At 41.6% G+C, this 19,640-nt stretch overlaps 1 protein-coding gene and 2 long non-coding RNA genes across 4 annotated transcripts; 1 reads left to right on the forward strand and 2 right to left on the reverse strand.

Moving 5' to 3' along the window:
* The first annotated feature begins 6,854 nt into the window (after positions 1–6,854).
* On the forward strand, positions 6,855–9,562 carry LOC308410663. Its single transcript, XR_013974225.1, has 2 exons — positions 6,855–7,061; positions 8,728–9,562. It is a non-coding gene; the product is annotated as an uncharacterized lncRNA (long non-coding RNA).
* Positions 9,560–11,575, reverse strand: LOC308410662. Of its 2 annotated transcripts, XR_013974223.1 has the most exons (5): positions 11,524–11,575; positions 11,311–11,423; positions 10,226–10,320; positions 10,051–10,117; positions 9,560–9,891 (listed from the first exon to the last, which is right to left on the reverse strand). It is a non-coding gene; the product is annotated as an uncharacterized lncRNA (long non-coding RNA). The 2 variants fall into 2 exon arrangements; XR_013974224.1 differs by lacking the exon at positions 11,524–11,575 and having other exon boundaries at positions 11,311–11,516.
* A 3,327-nt stretch (positions 11,576–14,902) lies between these two features.
* Positions 14,903–18,913, reverse strand: rpl3 (ribosomal protein L3). Its single transcript, XM_080904636.1, has 9 exons — positions 18,762–18,913; positions 18,053–18,245; positions 17,123–17,291; positions 16,632–16,767; positions 16,241–16,427; positions 15,892–16,154; positions 15,717–15,812; positions 15,463–15,582; positions 14,903–15,038 (listed from the first exon to the last, which is right to left on the reverse strand). The coding sequence occupies exons 1-9, from the start codon at positions 18,762–18,764 to the stop codon at positions 14,994–14,996; spliced, it is 1,212 nt and encodes a 403-aa protein (XP_080760762.1). The 5' UTR covers positions 18,765–18,913; the 3' UTR covers positions 14,903–14,993.
* Positions 18,914–19,640: the final 727 nt, after the last annotated feature.

A 19,640-nucleotide genomic window follows, 5' to 3' on the forward strand; every position in this document is an offset into this window, starting at 1 on the left:
GTTAAGACCATACAATGATACAAAGAAAATCTCAACAATCATATGACTCCTTATGTGCAAGTGCTTTGGTGACAGTGGAAAGGAAAAACTCACTTTTAACAGGAAGAAACCTCCAGTAGAACCAGGCTCAATTCTGGATTTTACAGGGCCAACGAAAAGAAATGAATATAGGAGAAATCTGCTCTCTGTTTCTAGTCCCTGTAAGTACTCTTGCTGCAGCATTTTGGATTAACTGAAGGTTTTTTTGGACATATTGAGTAGTTCTATATATTTAATAAATACGCATTGGAGGACATATCCTGATCAAAAATGACTTCAAGATTCCTCACAGTGTTACTAGAGGCCAGTGTAAAGAGGAAACATCTGGCTAGACCCTGCATTTCTAAGATTTTTAGGACCAAGTACAATAACCTCAGTTTTATCTGAATTTAGAAGCAGAACATTAGATGTCATTCAGGTCTTTATGTCTTTAAAGCATTCCTGCAGTTTAACTAATTGGTGTGTGTTATCTGGCTCCATGGATAGATAGAGTTGGGTGTCATCTGCATAGCAGTGGAAATGTAAGCTATGCCTTCTAATTATAGTGCCTAAGGGAAGCATGTATAATGTAAACAGAATTGGTCCTAGCACTGAACCCTGTGGAACTCCATAATTAACCTTTGTGTTTGAAGAGGACTCTCCATTTACATGAACAAACTGGAGTCTGTTACATAGATATGATTCAAACCACTGCAGCGCAATACCTTTAATACCTACCGCATACTCTAAATGCTGTAATAAAATGTGTTTTTAGTATCGAATGCTACAGTATCTAAAGTTGTACGCAGTGAAGAAGTAAAGATCTTAAGATATTCACATCTGCAGGAGTAGCAGTTCTGCTCTGTGTTGGAGGTGAAGATGATAACAGCGGATGAATTATATTGTTAAACTTAATTACGTCACTTTCAGAAAGACGTCTACTGTGATGAAATCCATTTCAATGCTGTGTAATCCATTATTGTAAATTTAAATTTTATTAGGAAATGATCAGACGAAAGAGGGTTTTCAGCAAATACTGTTAAATGTTCAGTTTCTATGCTATTGGTCAGAACAAGCTGTAGACTGTGATTAAAGTGGTGGGCGGGTTCTTTTACATTTTGAAAGAAGCCACTTGAGTCTAATAATTATTTTATTTAAAAAAAACCAATCCTGAGATTCAGGCAGAAGCTCTGAGTAAGACCCAGGTGGACAATAGAACAGCAACAAATGAAACTTTTTTGGGGGGGGGGAGTTTTCTGGCTAGGGTGGTCAAAGCTAAGCATTGGGCTTTCAAATGAATTAAAACTCTGTCTGGGTCTTTAGTTGATTAACAAGCTAAACAAGTCACTGCTGGTACAACTGGGGAGGGAACCAGAGAAAAGAGTCTGACATTGTTTTGGTAAAGTTACACAACGACTCAGTATTAATTTTAGTGACCTCCAGTTGACGTAACCAGCTGTCATTACTGCCAAAGTGAATTATAATTTTATGGAATTTATGTTTACCCTTAGCCAGCAGTTTTAAATTTCCCTCAGTGTCGCCTGTTCTGGCCCCTGGAAGACAGTTGACTATTAGAGGAAGAGCAGTTTTCCATTTGCTGAATGACAACTGTAAAGTAGAACAAGTGGGAAGACTTTCAATGTTTACATATTTGTTAAAACATCCTCCTCTTTTCTTCAGTTTCATACAGAGAGTAACTAGATGAGTACACAGTTTTGTTTTCTTTGTATAGCAGGAGTTGTGCAGAGGGCCTGTATTGAGCGCTCTTGCACCAAAACTAATGACAGCTTCACCCTGCAGATGCACTAAATCATCAATAAAGTTTGTCCATGCTTTAACAATTAAGACAGAGAGTACAGTCTGAGTCTAAGAAAGCAAATAAATAATCCTGAAAGTCAATGAAAAGTCCTCAGATTTGACATCCAGGTAAACTGGAGTGCAAATTAGTTGACATCGCCAGGCTCCCCTGCATTTAACCCCCTGCTCTCCTTCATTTTCCCCTAAGCTTCCTCTTCTCCCCTCCCTCTCTTTCTTTTGTTCCTGCTGTGGCGATCAAAGTGTCTCTGCAGAGCTGCACGATCAAAGACGTGGAGGGAGGGACTCCGGAGGAGGTGAAGAGGCCTCACCCTGCCTGGGTTGGCAATATTAACATGGAACACACTGGTTTTGTCTTTTTGCCAGAGCTTGGCTCTATGTCTCTGGCACGTTGCAAGGTTACCTAACTATCAAACCCACTGGTGACCTTTGTGTGACTTTACTGGACAATATTCTGGAACTGAGGAGCAAGCTCCCACTGGAGCTGTTCCTCCCAAGATGCCACCAATGTTATAACTGCTGAGAAGCTCACAGTAGAAGTCCCACATTTACTCTCTGAGAATTAAATGTGTGTGCAGATATCCATGCGTGGGAATGTTTGTATTTTTTCCCCATTTCATGCAAACAGTGGATCTGCATGAGCAAGCATGTGTGCGGGTACATGTGTGTGTTGTTTGTGCTGACCATGGAGGAGTTGCTGACAGCGCTTACCTCGGGTTATTTTTGGGTCATGTAGAGTTGAATAGCAATGGAGAGCTTTAAGCAACCAGCTGAAAAGAAAAAAAAATCAGTGGAGCAAACATAGTCTGAAATGACACATTCACATCACCCCCACTGCTGATACGTACAAGCAGCAAGAAGCTTCATCATATGGACCAAAGAGCAGTCTAGGCCGTGTCACTGCTGTTTCACCAACCATCTAATGTTTTTAAATCCAACTCTGAATAGAGGACTTTTTTTTTTTAAAGAGGGGGATATAAAGAGGAAGAACCTAAGTAGGCTACAGCACACAAAGTGCTCTGGGACGCGTGAAGAAAATGCAGTGTTGTGCTCTGCCCTCTGGTGGTACAATGGGAGAAGGGTGCAGAGATGCTGCCTGCTCCATCAGCTCAGGGAACGCCGTGTCCATGAACGGGCCTGGAATACTGATGCCACAGTGCAGGGGTGCAGGAGCTGCAGTCTGGCAGGCCCCAGAGAAGCACTCAGATTCATTGTCCTCTACAGAGACACAGACAAAAGAAGACCACTGACTTGTCTGTGAGGCCTTATAGTCCTAATCAATGCTGAACGCGATATGGTTGAAGAGTTTTAAGCCTCAAAAAAGCCAAAAATGTCTACATCATTTGATGCCTCGGAGGAAGAAGAGAAAATGCTCTCTGCTTGTTTATGCCTTTTTTCCACACTTTGAATTTAAGCTGAAGGACGCCCCAAAAATACTGTAAAATAAACTTCATAACAGTAAAATAAAAGTCCCAACAGCTGTGATGAAGCTCACAGTTAAACTGTAACACTGTAGCAGCACACTTGTCTGACGTCTGCATACCAGTTCAACTGACTGGAGGAATAAATACTGGAAAAGTAAAGACATCACCTCATATTGTCTAATATCCTATAACCTTACAAAATAGAGGTCCCTCAACATTGTATGTTAAGGTAGGAGAAAGATGCTAAGATACATTCGGCCACGTGAAGGAGGGAATGATGCTGAAAAAAATACTTTAAGGTTTTTCATAACTCAAATAATAAAGTAACTGAACATTGTTACTGATGAACAATGTGTGGGGATGTCTTTGATTTCATTGGGATTGTCCTGTGGTTTCTTCTAGCTGGTTGGATGGGGTTCTGAAGATGATCAATAATCAGTTACAGGTTTATTTTGATTTTAGTCATATTTATTTGGAGCATGAACTGACTGAATTTAAAAAAAAAAAAAAAACAAGACAGCCACTTATAGCCTTCAACTAAGAAGGCTTCAGATACATAAAAACACTCTAGTTAATACTAGTTAATTACTAGTTAATCTGTGAAATGGAGCAACTAACCTTCTCCCTGAAACTTGAGACTGCAAGGTTTGGAACGCACTGGGAAAAATGGACATTCTACCAGACTGTGAAATAAATAATTTGAAAGTTTTGCCTGTTTGTTGTGTCAACCAGTACCTTCTTATGCTCTAAACAACGAGCACAAATGAACTGCGGACCTTTTTGCATAATGATGTGATCCATTTCTTAACTGTTTTTCTTTTTTGGTTTCTGATGGCAGATGAATTTTGTAGTGTGACTCATGTCCTGCCTGTTGCTGTGTGATGGTTCAGATGTTCATAACACAATGAAGTGTAAAATGTGTTTGAGAGTATCAGGATAATCGCATACTGACGATAATACAGAATGATTTATCGATACTGTGTCAAAATTGAACTTATAATATTGGAAATAACTGCTTTATCACAACTGTGCTACATCCATGCATGTGCATTTTAATGTAACCACACAAGAAATGGAAAAGATGAGGTCCTGACTGATTCTGTGTCTGTGTCAGAAATAATTAGGAGTTGGGGTTTAGGGTTCTTAGTGAATATACAGTATATCTGGGCTTTGGAGTTCAGGATGTCCTCCTGCATCCGACAGCTTGGTCCTCACCCTTTATCTCCACACACTGTGACATTACTGCTGTTTGTCACATGCCAAATACATTTTCTAACCTTCATGTTGGAAATTTAGCCAGGAGAGGAGCCACAAAAACACATCCTTAGGCCCTGTGAAAGCTACACAGCCAAGGAACATGCTGCTACAAAATACTCTTTTTTTTAAATTTGTGTTGTATTTTTGATTGGAGGTTAAAAATGATTGGAAAAGGCTCTCCATAACTTTATAATGGAGAGATAAAAAACATAAAAGTATAAAAGCAAAAACTGGAAATTTTAAATGTTTGGTCATTTTGGTGATAATTCTTTAGAAGTTTAAACATTAATAGTCAGAAGTAGAGTTTGGTAGAGAGAATTTGTTTTGTAAAAGTGCTTCGTGGCTTTATTTAGATTTGATCATTACTGATGAAACAGTCTACATGGCGTCCATCAGGTTAGCTTACACACATTACAAAATCCTGATCACTGAAGAGAGACGCATCGCCTTTTCCTTGAAGAGCCCTGCTACCTTTCATCTGTATGCAGATACAGAAAAACAAATGCAGAAAGCCCTGATTAAGATGATTAAGATTTTCCAAAGTTGGCAAAAAAAATTTGTGTAGGAGCTGAAAGTAAGAAAAGGACGAACGTAACAGGTTTTAAAGGCTTTCACGAGATTAATAAATACAAAAAACTGTTGATCATGTATCTGTTGAAAAAGGGTCTTAGAGGGATAAAGCAGTGTGAGAGTCACTGTTGGACCAGTTGTTGCCTGTGGCCTCCTCCGTGTGTAATAATGGTCCAGAGCGTGTGGTCGTCCCCTCCGACAGTCTGTCCTCCTGTCAGACGCCACGCCACGGCGCCACCCAGCCACTTCCCCGACGCTGCAGGACGGCGTGCCTCTGACTCTCTGCCAGCCGGACGTTGACGATGCCAGCAGGCACACCAACACACAGTTGCACACACCTACTTATATGTGCAAGCAACTGCGCACACTCTCACACACTCACATAAATCAAATGCTTGGCCCTCCTCTCCACTGTCCCAGCATGCACCCTGGTTACCTGGCTGCTGTCCCACTAAGAACAGCTGCTACCACAAGACTGGACTGGAGGTTCCACTGCATGGTAGCTCACACACACATGCATACACACAAAGAATCACATAAAAGAGCCACAAACAGTACTGGCTTCATTCATCCCCAGCTCTGATGCAAGCTCATTTCAGGTGATGGAAGACTAAACCAGAAGGTAATAACTTTTTATGGGAAGATAATCAACAAAAACTGCCACAACAAACAGACATAAGCACAAAAAGATGATTATAAAGATACAAAAAACCAACAACAACAACAAAAAAAAAAAAGCAAAAACAACAAACAGAGGAAAAAGAGACAGAAATTGATACAAAATAACCAGATTTGTTATGATAATAATGTATGCAGAATTAATGTAAAAGACACAAAATACACACAATTGCTAAAACATTGATACAGAGTGTCCACATAGGCAATAAAATGACAATGAAATAACATAAAATTACTGAGACACAAACAGGCACAGATGTATAATTACCATTAAAGGATGCAAAGCAATCAAAGACCGCACAGATAGAAAATAAACCCAGCTTGATGCAAAATGACTAAGAAGAGATACAAAAATTACCACAAAACACAAACAGTTATAACAAATAGGCAAAAATCACCACAGAGATGCAAAACAGAGGCCAACTGATTCCAATAGTGAGTAAAAAGTGAAACAGAATAACAATATGATAGAACGTGGAAACAAAATGAGAAAGTGGTGCAAAGTAACCAAAAACTGATCCCAAATTATAAGGAAAATATATCTTTTTTTGCAAAGGACCTAATCATAACCATAAAATTTTGCAAGACGACTGAGACATAAAGTAAGAGAGAAGAAGAACAAGCACAAACTAACAAACACGGCCCAAAAGCAACGTCCATAATGTGACCTGACCACAAACAACTGCAAGTACGACAAATATGTGTTTATTTCTTTCAGTCTGGTATGGAAGAAATATAGTATCATCAGAATTCAAGTATTTTTAGACATTGAATTTATGACACTGAATTGTTATCCTCCAAATTTCCCTGCAAAAATATTCACCTGCAAAAATTCACCTGCAAAAAATTCACCTGAAAAAAATTCACCTGCAAAAAATTCACCTGAAAAAAATTCACCTGCAAAAAATTCACCTGCAAAAATTCACCTGCAAAAATTCAACTGCAAAAGTGATGAACTTTAATGACCCAAGCCAGAGCAATCAGCACCAGATCGAGTCGAGTGGCTCTCGGCCAATTAAATTACGCTGTTTGATCACATGACACCGTTAGCCAGCAGTGTGTCTCCTAAAAGAGAGCTGTTTAGAGGTGAGTGATTAAGTTTTTCTCCTAAATAGAGATCATTACAGAACGCCTAGTCCTACTTAAAATCCCATTTATTTTTATTTTATCATCTACTCGAACTAAGGAAAACGTTTGACTAACTCAAAGACAATTTCCACGCCTCCCCTGCCTGACTGCAGAGGCAGTTTTGAATTTAGGAGCAGCAAGATGGAAGCGGCAAACCCTGGCGATTCTCCGGTAAGTATATTGTTTTTTATCTTCAAGTTTGTCTTTTGAAACCTTAATTTTATTTAAATCCGTTGCTCACGTATAAAGTACACAGACGGGGTCTTTGCTCAACTCGTCTGAGGCGTGTCTCACTAAGCGCTACATGCTAGCATCCTGCTAACCGAGCTACCCTTTACATGCTGTGCTTTAGAAAATAGGATACTCGTTAAAAAATACTCCGCAGATATTGATAGATAGACGAACACTGCAAATATAATGTTGTAAACGAAAACGGCCTTTGGTGAAGTGGTAAAATACACCATGAATAAAGCCATAGATTGAATGGCTGCCATGGTTGCAGAACGGCCTGATTTAATGACAAGAATGGGGAAGAGTGAGGCGAAGTGAACCAAAGCCACAAAACACGGTCAGACAAGGCGGCAAAAGGGCAGTGATCTGTCCGTCAGTATGAAGTTGGTGTGTGCTTTGGTGAACAAAAACTCCAGACCGGTAGCAGGAAGGTGGGAGACTCGTGTTTCACTGGAATAGTGGTGAATTAAAACATCCTTTGTTGGGGACATTTAGGTGTAAATGCATCCATACAGGCAAGACAGAGGCAGACCAGACAGTGAAGAAAACAAGGCAAACATTAGAAATATTAAAACGGAAATATAGGATTAATATAACATACAATTGGGGAAAATGTAAGGAACACAATGTAAATGATATTGTAAAGTCATTAAAACAGCATACTCTGATTAAAAGAAACAGATAATTGGGTAGGAGGATGATGATGATGATAATAATAATAATAATAATAATAATAATAATAATAATAATAATAATAAAATGTACAAGATGGGTATGTATACTTGTAGCCAGAACTTAACAACTATAAAGTTGTAGCATGTCAGTACCTTACCCCATCCATTATATCCACACTTTCAGAAAAGGATATGGTCAATATCTTTACAAATACTATCTAAACTTAAACTGGATATCCCCTCTGCTTCTTCTGCTTCTCGTATACACCCTCAGGGTTTGTGATCAGCCAGCGGCTGATATGATCATTAATCCTGTAAAATAATATTCTTTCGGTTTATGAATCTGTTTGCATGGATTTCTTAATCTGTTTCCACTGTTAGCAGAAGTTGTGGTGTGCTGCTCTCCAAGACTACAAGCTGCGTTAAAGTTGGAAGTAACTGGCCGATGTTCCACTGTTGAAGATAGCTGTGCCCATTTGTTGCACATTGTGGGTATGGAGAAGTTGAGGCCCTTGCAGGCTACCCACAATTTCCCCAAACTGAGCGATTATACATCTTCCTTCCATATTTGTATCTTGTGTCACTAAAAATAATTTTATTTAATTTTATACATTGATTAATGACCTGCAGAATCTCCTTATCATATTAAGTGATTCATAATTGTCACTTTATGCTTTCTCCATCTTGAAAGTGATGACATCCTTGCATTACATCCTTTAGGTTCATTTTCTGCAGGCAGGTTTCTGACAGAGAACAGGCAGATTTACACTATAACATGCAGCGTTCTATAGATGGACACATAAAGAAATGAAAAATTACATGTATGTGCTAACTTTCTAAACACTGTTACATTAATGATTAAGTAGATAAAACATTTATGTCAGCCTTGGCTCATAGTTCATTTAAAGACAAGAACTTTGTGTGTGTTTCAGGTCCTGCACTCTCAAAGACTGAATGAACCAGCATTGCAGCCATGGGTCACTGTGAGCATCACAGGGAAGGTTGAAGCCGCCCACTGCAGCTGTAAGGCCGGAGTCACGGAGACCTGCACCCACGTCACTGCTCTTCTGTTTAATGTAGGGGGGCGATCGTGGCTCAAGAGTTAGGAGTTCGCCTTGTAATTGGAAGGTTGCCGGTTCGAGCCCCGGCTTAGACAGTCTCGGTCGTTGTGTCCTTGGGCAAGACACTTCACCCGTTGCCTACTGGTGGTGGTCAGAGGGCCCGGTGGCGCCAGTGTCCGGCAGCCTCGCCTCTGTCAGTGCGCCCCAGGGTGGCTGTGGTTACAATGTAGCTTGCCATCACCAGTGTGCGAATGTGTGTGTGAATGGGTGGGTGACTGGATATGTAAAGCGCTTTGGGGTCCTTAGGGACTAGTAAAGCGCTATATAAATACAGGCCATTTACCATTTAGAAGCAACAGTGATCTGTGGCACAAGGACTGTTACAGATGAACCTGCATACTGGGTTTTGCTGGGTAATATGACCAAGATACAGCCAGAGGTTGGCCATAAGATAGACTTCTCCTCTTCAGCTGCCCAAAAAAGGCTCTTGATCAGAACAAACAGACCATCTGTAGTGACAGGTAAAAGGAGCCGTCCTCAAAAAAGAAAAATCCCACCTGCTACTGTGGAGGAGTTGTCACTGCTATAATGCCATCATGTTTTATCTAGGGGTCTAGATTTATGCCTATAGTGCACTGCCGTGTAAATAATTTGCATTTACTGAATGAGTATCACTGTTCAAAAATTGAATAAAGAAACAAACTAATTTTTGCCTTTTTTTTATTAAAACCACTTTATAGAACATCACATCAGTTACAATGTAGAATCCATGTCACTGGAGAATTTTGATTCAATAAACAGTAAAAAGGTGAGCTGTGAAGACCAAGGACAAGTGCAGCTCACAGGTTTTCTATCCAAGGAATCCCAGAAGATTGCATGGTGTCATTGCCCAGCAGTTGTTCGCAGGACATATGGACTCAACCTCAACAATCCCTCACACTGAGCAGCATGAAGTGACAGTGCAGAGGAAAAACTCCCCTTTAACAAGAAGAAACCTCCAGCAGAACCAGAACCCGGTTCAGTACCAGCAGCCATCTGGGTTTGGAGGAGAGAGAGAGACACAGAACTACCAAAAGTATATTTTTTTTTTATGTGATTGACTGTTGTTGTAATTCAAGCCCTGAGTGTAGAGCAGGTAAGATATAAAGTTGCATCCTAAATTCATGCAGAGTGTTTAGTTTATGACTTTTTCACCTGGTCATTTCTTGATGAACAGATGGGTCTTTTAGGGTTGACCAAGCTGGTACCTTGACTCTGTTCTCTGCAAGATGTTGCAAAAAACAAAATCATATGGAGACAATATTGGACACAAAATATATAACAATTTAGTTAAATGTAGCATTAACTCATAGGTCTTGCTAAAGTAAACCTTGTATTCTGATTCATCACAGCAGCAGTTCAGTTGGATGATGTCAGTAACTGCAGCAAGTGTCTTGCTGACTGAATAATTACATCTTGCATAATCTGAAACAAACACATAAAGACAGAAACAATTTATAAATTAACGTTTGATAAAATCTAAGAATTAATCATTTATTAGATACCAATATGAATATGTCTACCATAAAACTTGTGTGGAGCGAAGTTACATTCAATCAAGATGGTCTGGCATGCTACAACTTTGTAGTTAAGTTCTGGCTACAAGTATACATACCCATCTTGTACATGTTCTTTAACATTATTATTATTATCATCATCATCCTACCCAATTATCTGTTTCTTTTAATCAGAGTATGCTGTTTTAATGACTTTACAATATCATTTACATTGTGTTCCTTACATTTTCCCCAATTGTATGTTATATTAATCCTATATTTCCGTTTTAATATTTCTAATGTTTGCCTTGTTTTCTTCACTGTCTGGTCTGCCTCTGTCTTGCCTGTATGGATGCATTTACACCTAAATGTCCCCAACAAAGGATGTTTTAATTCACCACTATTCCAGTGAAACACGAGTCTCCCACCTTCCTGCTACCGGTCTGGAGTTTTTGTTCACCAAAGCACACACCAACTTCATACTGACGGACAGATCACTGCCCTTTTGCCGCCTTGTCTGACCGTGTTTTGTGGCTTTGGTTCACTTCGCCTCACTCTTCCCCATTCTTGTCATTAAATCAGGCCGTTCTGCAACCATGGCAGCCATTCACTCTATGGCTTTATTCATGGTGTATTTTACCACTTCACCAAAGGCCGTTTTCGTTTACAACATTATATTTGCAGTGTTCGTCTATCTATCAATATCTGCGGAGTATTTTTTAACGAGTATCCTATTTTCTAAAGCACAGCATGTAAAGGGTAGCTCGGTTAGCAGGATGCTAGCATGTAGCGCTTAGTGAGACACGCCTCAGACGAGTTGAGCAAAGACCCCGTCTGTGTACTTTATACGTGAGCAACGGATTTAAATAAAATTAAGGTTTCAAAAGACAAACTTGAAGATAAAAAACAATATACTTACCGGAGAATCGCCAGGGTTTGCCGCTTCCATCTTGCTGCTCCTAAATTCAAAACTGCCTCTGCAGTCAGGCAGGGGAGGCGTGGAAATTGTCTTTGAGTTAGTCAAACGTTTTCCTTAGTTCGAGTAGATGATAAAATAAAAATAAATGGGATTTTAAGTAGGACTAGGCGTTCTGTAATGATCTCTATTTAGGAGAAAAACTTAATCACTCACCTCTAAACAGCTCTCTTTTAGGAGACAAACTGCTGGCTAACGGTGTCATGTGATCAAACAGCGTAATTTAATTGGCTGAGAGCCACTCGACTCGATCTGGTGCTGATTGCTCTGGCTTGGGTCATTAAAGTTCATCACTTTTGCAGTTGAATTTTTGCAGGTGAATTTTTTGCAGGTGAATTTTTGCAGGTGAATTTTTTTCAGGTGAATTTTTGCAGGTGAATTTTTTGCAGGTGAATTTTTGCAGGTGAATATTTTTGCAGGGAAATTTGGAGGATAAAAATTCAGTGTCATAAATTCAATGTCTAAAAATACTTGAATTCTGATGATACTATATTTCTTCCATAGTCTGGTGTGTTGCTCGTCTGTAGGAGGGTCGAGGCCTTTTCCATGCCACAGTGCAGCCGTGTCTGCTTTCTTAAATCCTTTCCTACCTGCTTTCTTCATCCTCAGCTCTAAAGAGAGCTCATTTGAGATGATGTAGGACTGGACTAATAGAGTGAAATGGTGCAGGGAGGGCTTTATGAAAAGTGCACAGAGATGCTGTTTGAGCAGATGCACGGGGTCATAAAGTTAGTGCCTGCTGGGACACCTGGACTCATCTGAATGGGATACAGGGAGCAATTAACGGCATTATAATTCTTGCCCTTTCAGCGTCACATTTAGCGGGGAGGCTGTGGGGGGGTGGGGTTACGTAAAGCCGAGCTCTGCCACTGCTTTGATCTGCAGCGCTGCTTGTGCTGCAGCAGGTGATTATGTAAGAGCAGGCCCATCTCCATGACTGTCCTCTGGCCACAGTGACACGGGGCTTCAGCATGCTTCCTCCTCCTGCTGCTTCTACATGTACATCAGAAACACTTCACCACAAGTGTCCTTTGGAGGATGTGGAACTGCTTTGGTAGAGAAAATGTCAAATTCTTGAAATGCGGCTGAACAGAGAACGATCGTACGTCAACTCTTTGGGCTTTCAGGTTAATAGGACGTGGGAGGGACCTTGAAAGGCTTCACAGTAGATCCACATTTTTGCTAAAAGTGCTTAATATTATGCAGGGATGTCTCAGAGAGGCGTTTTGGGGGCATCTAAATGGCCTGTAGAACCCTCTCAGGGTCTTCCTGATTACCAGCGGAAGAGGTTTTTTCAGTTTTTTAGCAGTGATGAGTCGGACTGGATGATGCTGGGGCTTAATTACCGTACAGCAACTGCTCGAGTTCTGATGTCAGCTGAATGCAAGCATTACAGCTCAAGGACACATATAGCCTGTTAAAACATGCCATGTTAGCGAAACTCTGTCTTTCCGTCCATCAGTTCTGCATAGGTGGCTGCTCTCATCACAGCTGACGCCGACCTTTTCAGCTGCAGAGACGGGACGCACTTAACAAGCTCAGTGGGCACATGAAACTGTACGTAACTCACTGTATGTGTATTCACTCATTCCCTGAAGTGTAATGACGTACACTCTGTTCATTTTCATTCTGCTTTATGAGATTTTTTGCACTTTCAGGCTTCTTCACCTTGAAGTTAAGAGGTTTTTTGTTTGCTTTGCTTTGAATAAGGTCTATTCCTAACACAAGCTTTAGAAATGTTCACATTTTGTTCTACAACATGAGGTGTGGAAGTAAATACTTCACCTGTGAATTGTGAAGCTATTCCAAAGCTGTGCCAGAGAAGGAGTTTCATAACAAGATAATGACACTAAAAAGGTTTTCAGGGACATTCAGCGTCATCACACCATGGAGATGGTGACCTTGAAGTCAGCATTGTGTAGTTTATAATTTTTCTTCTTGCCATTGCATTTATGTGTCAAAAAAAATCACGATATTATCAGATTATCTTGTTGAATAAAATAAGTATCATAACATCTTTTTTCCTCACTGCTTATTTTTGTGATCAGCTTGTGGAAAAATCCAACCAGCTTGTGTAGTGATGGAACCAGGGCTACGCTAATTTCTGTTGGCCTTGCAGTACTCTCTCTGTACCCACCAAACTACTGAGTTTGGTGAATATTTGTACACGTCATTATTAGTGGGGATGCCAGGTTCACAATACAACTACTTGCATTGTGTTGTTTTTCCTGTTCATCACTGTGTCGGGCTGCTTTAATCCTTCACTCACTGGCCACTTTATTAGGTTCAACTGCTCATTAATGCAGTTAATGTATTTTATTGACCAATCACATTGCAGTAACTTGGTGCATTTAGACGTGAACACATGGTCAAGATCACCTGCTCAAGTTCAAATCAAGTGTGGGGAAGAAAGGTGATTTAAATGTCTTTGAATGTGGCACAGTTGTTGGTGCCAGACTGCCTGCTCTGATTTAGAAACTGCAAATCTTCTGGGATTTTCTTGCACAACCATCTCCAGGGTTTACAGAGAATGGTCTGAAAACCAGAACATATCTGGGTGAATATACTTTGTTAATGTCAGCGCTCAAAGAAGACATCTCATACACCTTGTATAATAATAATAATAATGGATACTTTATTGATCCCCATGGGGAAATTACTTGTTTTTCTCTGCATTTGACCCATTCACTCAGTGAAGCAGTGAGCAGCCCACTAAGCAGGCGCCCGGGGAGCAGTGTGTAGGGACGGTACCTTGCTCAGGGGTACCTCAGGGTAGCCGTTAAGTGGATTCGAACCGCCGACCTTCCGATCATGGAGCGACCACTTTACCTACTGAGCTATCCCTGCCCCCATAAGCAGTTCAGGCTGCTGCTGCTGGAGGAATGATGTTGGGTGCATTTTCAGCCCTTAGTAGCAACGGAGCATCACAGCCTGCTTTTAGATTACAGTGTACATCATGTTCCAGTAGTTTCCAAAATGATTTCTTGGACCTGAAAATGAGTTCACTGCACTGTTATGGCCTCCAGTCACCACATCTCAATCCAATGGGATGTAGTGCAACATGAGATTTGTGTCCTGGATCTGCAGTGATATCCTATCAGGACCATCTCATTTCTTTGTTCCAATTATTTTAAAGCACTTCTGATAGAAAATGCAAGCACAACTCAGTACAAGTATACTCGAAGTGACCAGTTAGTAAATGTGCAAGGTCAACTTCATTCACTTAACTGCACATCTCAACCATCATTTGAATTTAAATTATTTGAGGCGACTTGCTGCGAGATGCAGCCCGTTTAGTTTACCTTAAGCTTTTGATATAACACCTGTTAGCTGAACCCTGTCAGCTTTTCCTTCATGTCCAAAATGGCCAGGTCTGGCTGCAAACATGGCAGCTGATAAAAGTGCAAATTTCAGGCCTCGAAATAGAATTTCAGCACCTGTTGATATCAACGTAGCAACATAATAGCTGAAGTTCTTACTTGTAATGCAAGCTCTTTTTGTAGCTTAATGTATGTTAATTAAAAAAAGACAAGGCTGTTATTCCATCTTTTGTTTTTATTGAACAACTCTGCAGAACAGTGAAGATGGTGACAGTCAAAGTAGCAGAGACATTGTAGTCCGGGACTTTAAGCAGTCTCTTCCTTGGCAATGCGGTCTTTCTTGAGGGGTCCCTGTGGAAGAGAGAAACAGAACCATCAATCATGTGACAAAACTTAATGGTCTTCCTGTTGGCTCGAAGCAGACGTGTTCCCAGAGAGTGAACAGGGAGCCAGCACAGAGAGGCACTGCTCCCCTGCCTCACTGGAGCTCACTGTGGCACTGGAATGGAACCCAGAGTTCATACTGAAGACTGAACCAGGTTACGAACAGTGCAGGACAACTCAAAAACTAACTGCCGTATTACAAAGCTTTTACTTTCAGGTGGTCAATCTTTAAAGGGGAACTTATTGGACTCATTTCCAGCTTCACCACTTTATTCATTAATTCTAGAGTAGCTTTGCATGGCTCAGATCAAAATCATCCGCACACGTCTTATCCTGGGCCTGTCGTCTGCTTAACCAGTCTGAAACTAGCCATTATAGAACAAAGTCTTACCATGAAAACTTTCTTTTCCTCCACGGTCTGGAAGCGACCATGACCGAACTTGGAGGTGGTGTCGATAAACTTGAGGTCGATCTTCTCCTGGGCACGACGGCTTGTCTGCACCAGCAGAGACTGGAGGGAGAGAGAACAAGAATCAAGTCTTTATATCCCAGAGCTTGCTTAACCAACTTTGTCTAAGAAAAGAAAAATCCTCCTAGTATGAAACTGGTCAATTAGCACAACTAATTGCTTCACTTTAGTCTCACCTTGCGCAGAGTCAGCACCCTCTTCTTGGTCCCCACAACACAGCCCTTCAACATGACAAAGTCATTCCTCACTTCTCCGTAATGGACAAATCCACCCTGTAATTAAAACACAAGGTCAATCACAGCTTCCAGGCTGGAGTGCTGACACAAAGTACAGATGTGTCTAAGATCCTACCATGGGGTTGATGCTCTTGTTGGACAGATCGTACTCTGTGGAGGCGTTGTTCTTCACCACCTTTCCGTCCTTCTGGTGGTAGCCCTGACCAATCTTGTAGATCTTCTTGTTGATCTCTGTGCGGTGGTGGTAACCCTTCTGACCAGCACGGGCCACAGAGAAGGCCACACGGGCAGGATGCCAGGCACCGATACAGGCCACCTTACGTAGACCACGATGGGTTTTGCGAGGCAGCTTCTTTGTGTGCCAACGGCTGGTGACACCTAAGAGTTGAGACATTCGGTCAGCGTCATGATAAATTCAGGTTCAACCAGCAGCTGATGCTGTGAAAGAGGCTCAAGTATCTTACCCTTGTATCCGTGACCCTTAGTGACACCAATGATGTCGATCATCTCGTCCTGGGTGAAAACTTTGTTGACAACCACAGCCTGCTCCAGCTTCTCACGGGCCCAGTCCACCTTATCAGAGATGGTGCCTCCGTTCACCTGCACCTCCATGAGATGAGCTTTCTTCTGCCTCAGGGGCAGCATACGCATCTGCAAAGAACAAAGCCTGGTTAGGACAGAAAATATGCAGTGCTCAAAAGCACACCGATAATTCTAGCTATGTAGTCTCAGAAGGAAGGCAGCATGGAAGATATCCTCATAAGTTTCGGGCGCCATGCCTGACGCGAGTTCCGTGGTCTCTTCACTGACAGACATTCAAGAAAAATCAACAGAAAATCAAGGGAACAAACCAACCTGTGTGTGGCAAATGACACGGATGACCTGGCAGTATTTTTTCATGGCTGCAAAGTCTTTCTCCAGCTGCTTCTTGCCCTCCTCATCCTGCCATTTCTTGCAGTATTTAGTGAAAGCCTTCTTCTTGGACTTGTACCTGAGAGCATGAAGCAACACATAGGTTGGCACAGGTCCTTCATAACCCCCATGAGGGGCAGCGGAAGAACGCAGTGCATAGCTGCTTGCCCTGCCTCCGTGTGGACAGAAGGGCTGTATCAGCTAGTGAGGGTTTCGGCTCATGGCACAGTTTCTAAGAAGCACTTTCCACTGGCCAGAGGAGCCCGGAGCTCATCAGGGCACGGGGCACCTGAGCGGAGCTGCCACAGAGGGCCACCGTGATGTTAGACTCGCTCAGTGAAAATGCAGTTCCTAACATTTCCACCAGCAACTAACATCTGCTTCAAGCACTTTCATTGCAACGGGATGAGCTTCATTTTGTCCCCAAGACTCACCAGTTCTTGTAGAAGCGACGCTTGCACTCATCACTCATGTGCTCAGCGAAGACTGTCTTGAAGGAGCGCAGACCACGAGGTGTGTTGACGTAACCCACAACACCAACCACGATCATGGGAGGAGTCTCCACAATGGTCACTGCCTCAACCACTTCCTTCTTGTTCACCTCTGTAAGAGAAAGCGTTGATTAATTTTGACTAATAGTTGATATAATCAGTAACTTCTTCAACTCATTAGATTTGTTTACTCATGGTAGAAACTGCGCTCAGTGCTCGACATTCAGCAAGGGGCTATAGACCCATTCTGTCCGCCCGTCGAGGGAATCATCACAGGCAGAACACCATAACTAACCCTAGACCTTTTTCACTGCAGACGAGGCTTGTTTTACAAAAAAAAAATTAAATTAAAATGAGAATGACAGCCGATTAAACTTATTCAGGTTTTTAGTTTTAAAGTATCTGTATATTGTAAGATCCCCTAGGAAGGTATTAAATACTCACTTCCCATAGATATAAATGACCATCTACACAATTAGTATCATTAATTACATTTTCTTTGTTATAAGTATTATTACAGTGATATTTCAACAGAACCTGCCAAATAGTGCTTAATCTGCCATTAATGGCAGTCACTTATTTTTTCTCTGGCTGTCAAACTTTCAGGAAATAATTTAAAACTGCGTTTTTCTTTTTAATTCCAAACTTTAACACTAATGCTGAAAAAGGAGGCGATTGGTAGCTTTCATTAACTTTACCACCATCAGCAACAATGATCAAGTTAAGATGCATCGTCATGCATTTATTACACTTGCTTCTCTTGCAGACAGAAGCTAAAGTTGCTACTGTGAAAAAGGTCCAATCACCAACTATGACTTCTCTTTTTAAATTCGAGGGTTTGCTGTATTACATTTGCAGTCTAATTGCACTTACTTGAGCCAGGTCTGTCCACCTCCCGGACGATGTGAGTCATGCCGGCCTTGTAGCCCAGGAAGGCAGTCAGGTGAACGGGTTTGCTGGGGTCATCCTTGGGGAAGCTCTTGACCTTACCGCGGTGACGACGACTCCTCTTGCGGGGCAGAAAGCCCAGGGATCCGTGTCGCGGAGCCGAAAACTTACGGTGGGACTGCCAAGAGTGAAGAAGAAGAAAAAAAATTTAATCTTGTGTATCCAAGAAGTGTCCGTTATACACACGGTTCCTAGCACCTGTGAGGTGAATTTTCCACCGAAACCAGCGTGGACTCTCATTTACCACGCTAGATTCGACGTGCTAGCTTAGCTAACCGCCTTTAGCACTTCGCAGCGTGCGGCTGTCAAAACCGAATCCACACAATAGGAACCCTAGCTTTAAGACAATCCATTTTATCCACAACTTTAATAAAATAAGTTACTGGAGACTGAGGCGGTAATAGGCAAAATAAGTACGGCCTAATTAAAGCAGCCATTTTGGCCCCAGAGTCGCTCAACACGCATACCAAAATCTTATATTTGGGATGAAAATAGCAGTGAAATCTACACAAGACTGTCATAAAATATACACTGAAATCAAACTGCATTTCTTATACATGTCAAATAGGTGGGATGCATGAGATAGAAAATGGATTGGTGCTCAGAGTACAAGCAGCAAAAGAGGATTACTCACCATTTCGTCTCCGATCCGATTGAAAGAGGCCCGGTGACGGGCAAACTGCCTGTATATACCAGAGCAAATATCGCGAGAGTCAGCGTGAAAATCTTCCAAGAAGCTCCACCCCTGGTTGGTAACGAGTATCTGTAGTAAAATAAATAAACCACTAGATGCCGCTGTTTGCTTTCACAAATTTTGCGTTACGCTCATACACAGTATGAACAATCTTTTATGTTATACTAGTCATCAGTAACGGTTTTAGATACGGGCGACACGGGCGGTTGCCCGGGGCGGCAACCGATCGGTGCCTATGACCCCGAATGTCATAGGCACCGATCGGTTTTCTATCGCCCATTTGCTGGGAGTAAGGGCGCCCTTCGTTTGCGAGGTGCGCCTGCTGCTTGCGGCGCAGAGAGGAGAGGGCGGGGCGGCGGGGGATTCTCTGACCGGCTGGAGCAGCATCTAATAACCAACTCGCAAAATAAAACAAAATAAAAACAAACCAACAAACACGAAAATACCAGACATTATAATACAGACTTATAATTTGCACCGATGTTTTTTTCGAAATTCTATACACGAAAAGTGAGCGCGAGAGCCCTCGGTGCACCTCCTTGCTGCTGAAGTCAAAGTAAACTTTATTGTCATCTCCGCTAGAGTCCAGTATATAGAGAGACGACAAGGCTCCAGTTACAGCAGTGCAAGTAAACAAACAATATATATAAGAAGAGTAAGAAAATAAATATACACTTTAGGACTCGAGATAAAGGGATCAATAACAATTTAAAATTTACAGTTTGATGATTTAAAGTCTCACACACAACCCGTCGAAAAGGCCGGCTGCTTCCAAATTTCATTTATAATGTTGTAAATCCAAGACCATTATGTATTCAT

This window comes from Rhamphochromis sp. 'chilingali', assembly GCF_963969265.1.
Source record: "Rhamphochromis sp. 'chilingali' genome assembly, chromosome: 15".
NCBI lineage: Eukaryota > Metazoa > Chordata > Actinopteri > Cichliformes > Cichlidae > Rhamphochromis > Rhamphochromis sp. 'chilingali'.

Bases quoted from the DNA above. Each gene is read 5' to 3' on its own strand.
- rpl3 (XM_080904636.1), bottom strand. The intron at 16,428-16,631 runs GTTGGTTTGTTC...TGTTCTTTGCAG, and splicing joins GTGTCATTTGCCACACACAG to ATGCGTATGCTGCCCCTGAG. The intron at 15,813-15,891 runs GTAGGATCTTAG...TTTTAATTACAG, and splicing joins ACAAGAGCATCAACCCCATG to GGTGGATTTGTCCATTACGG.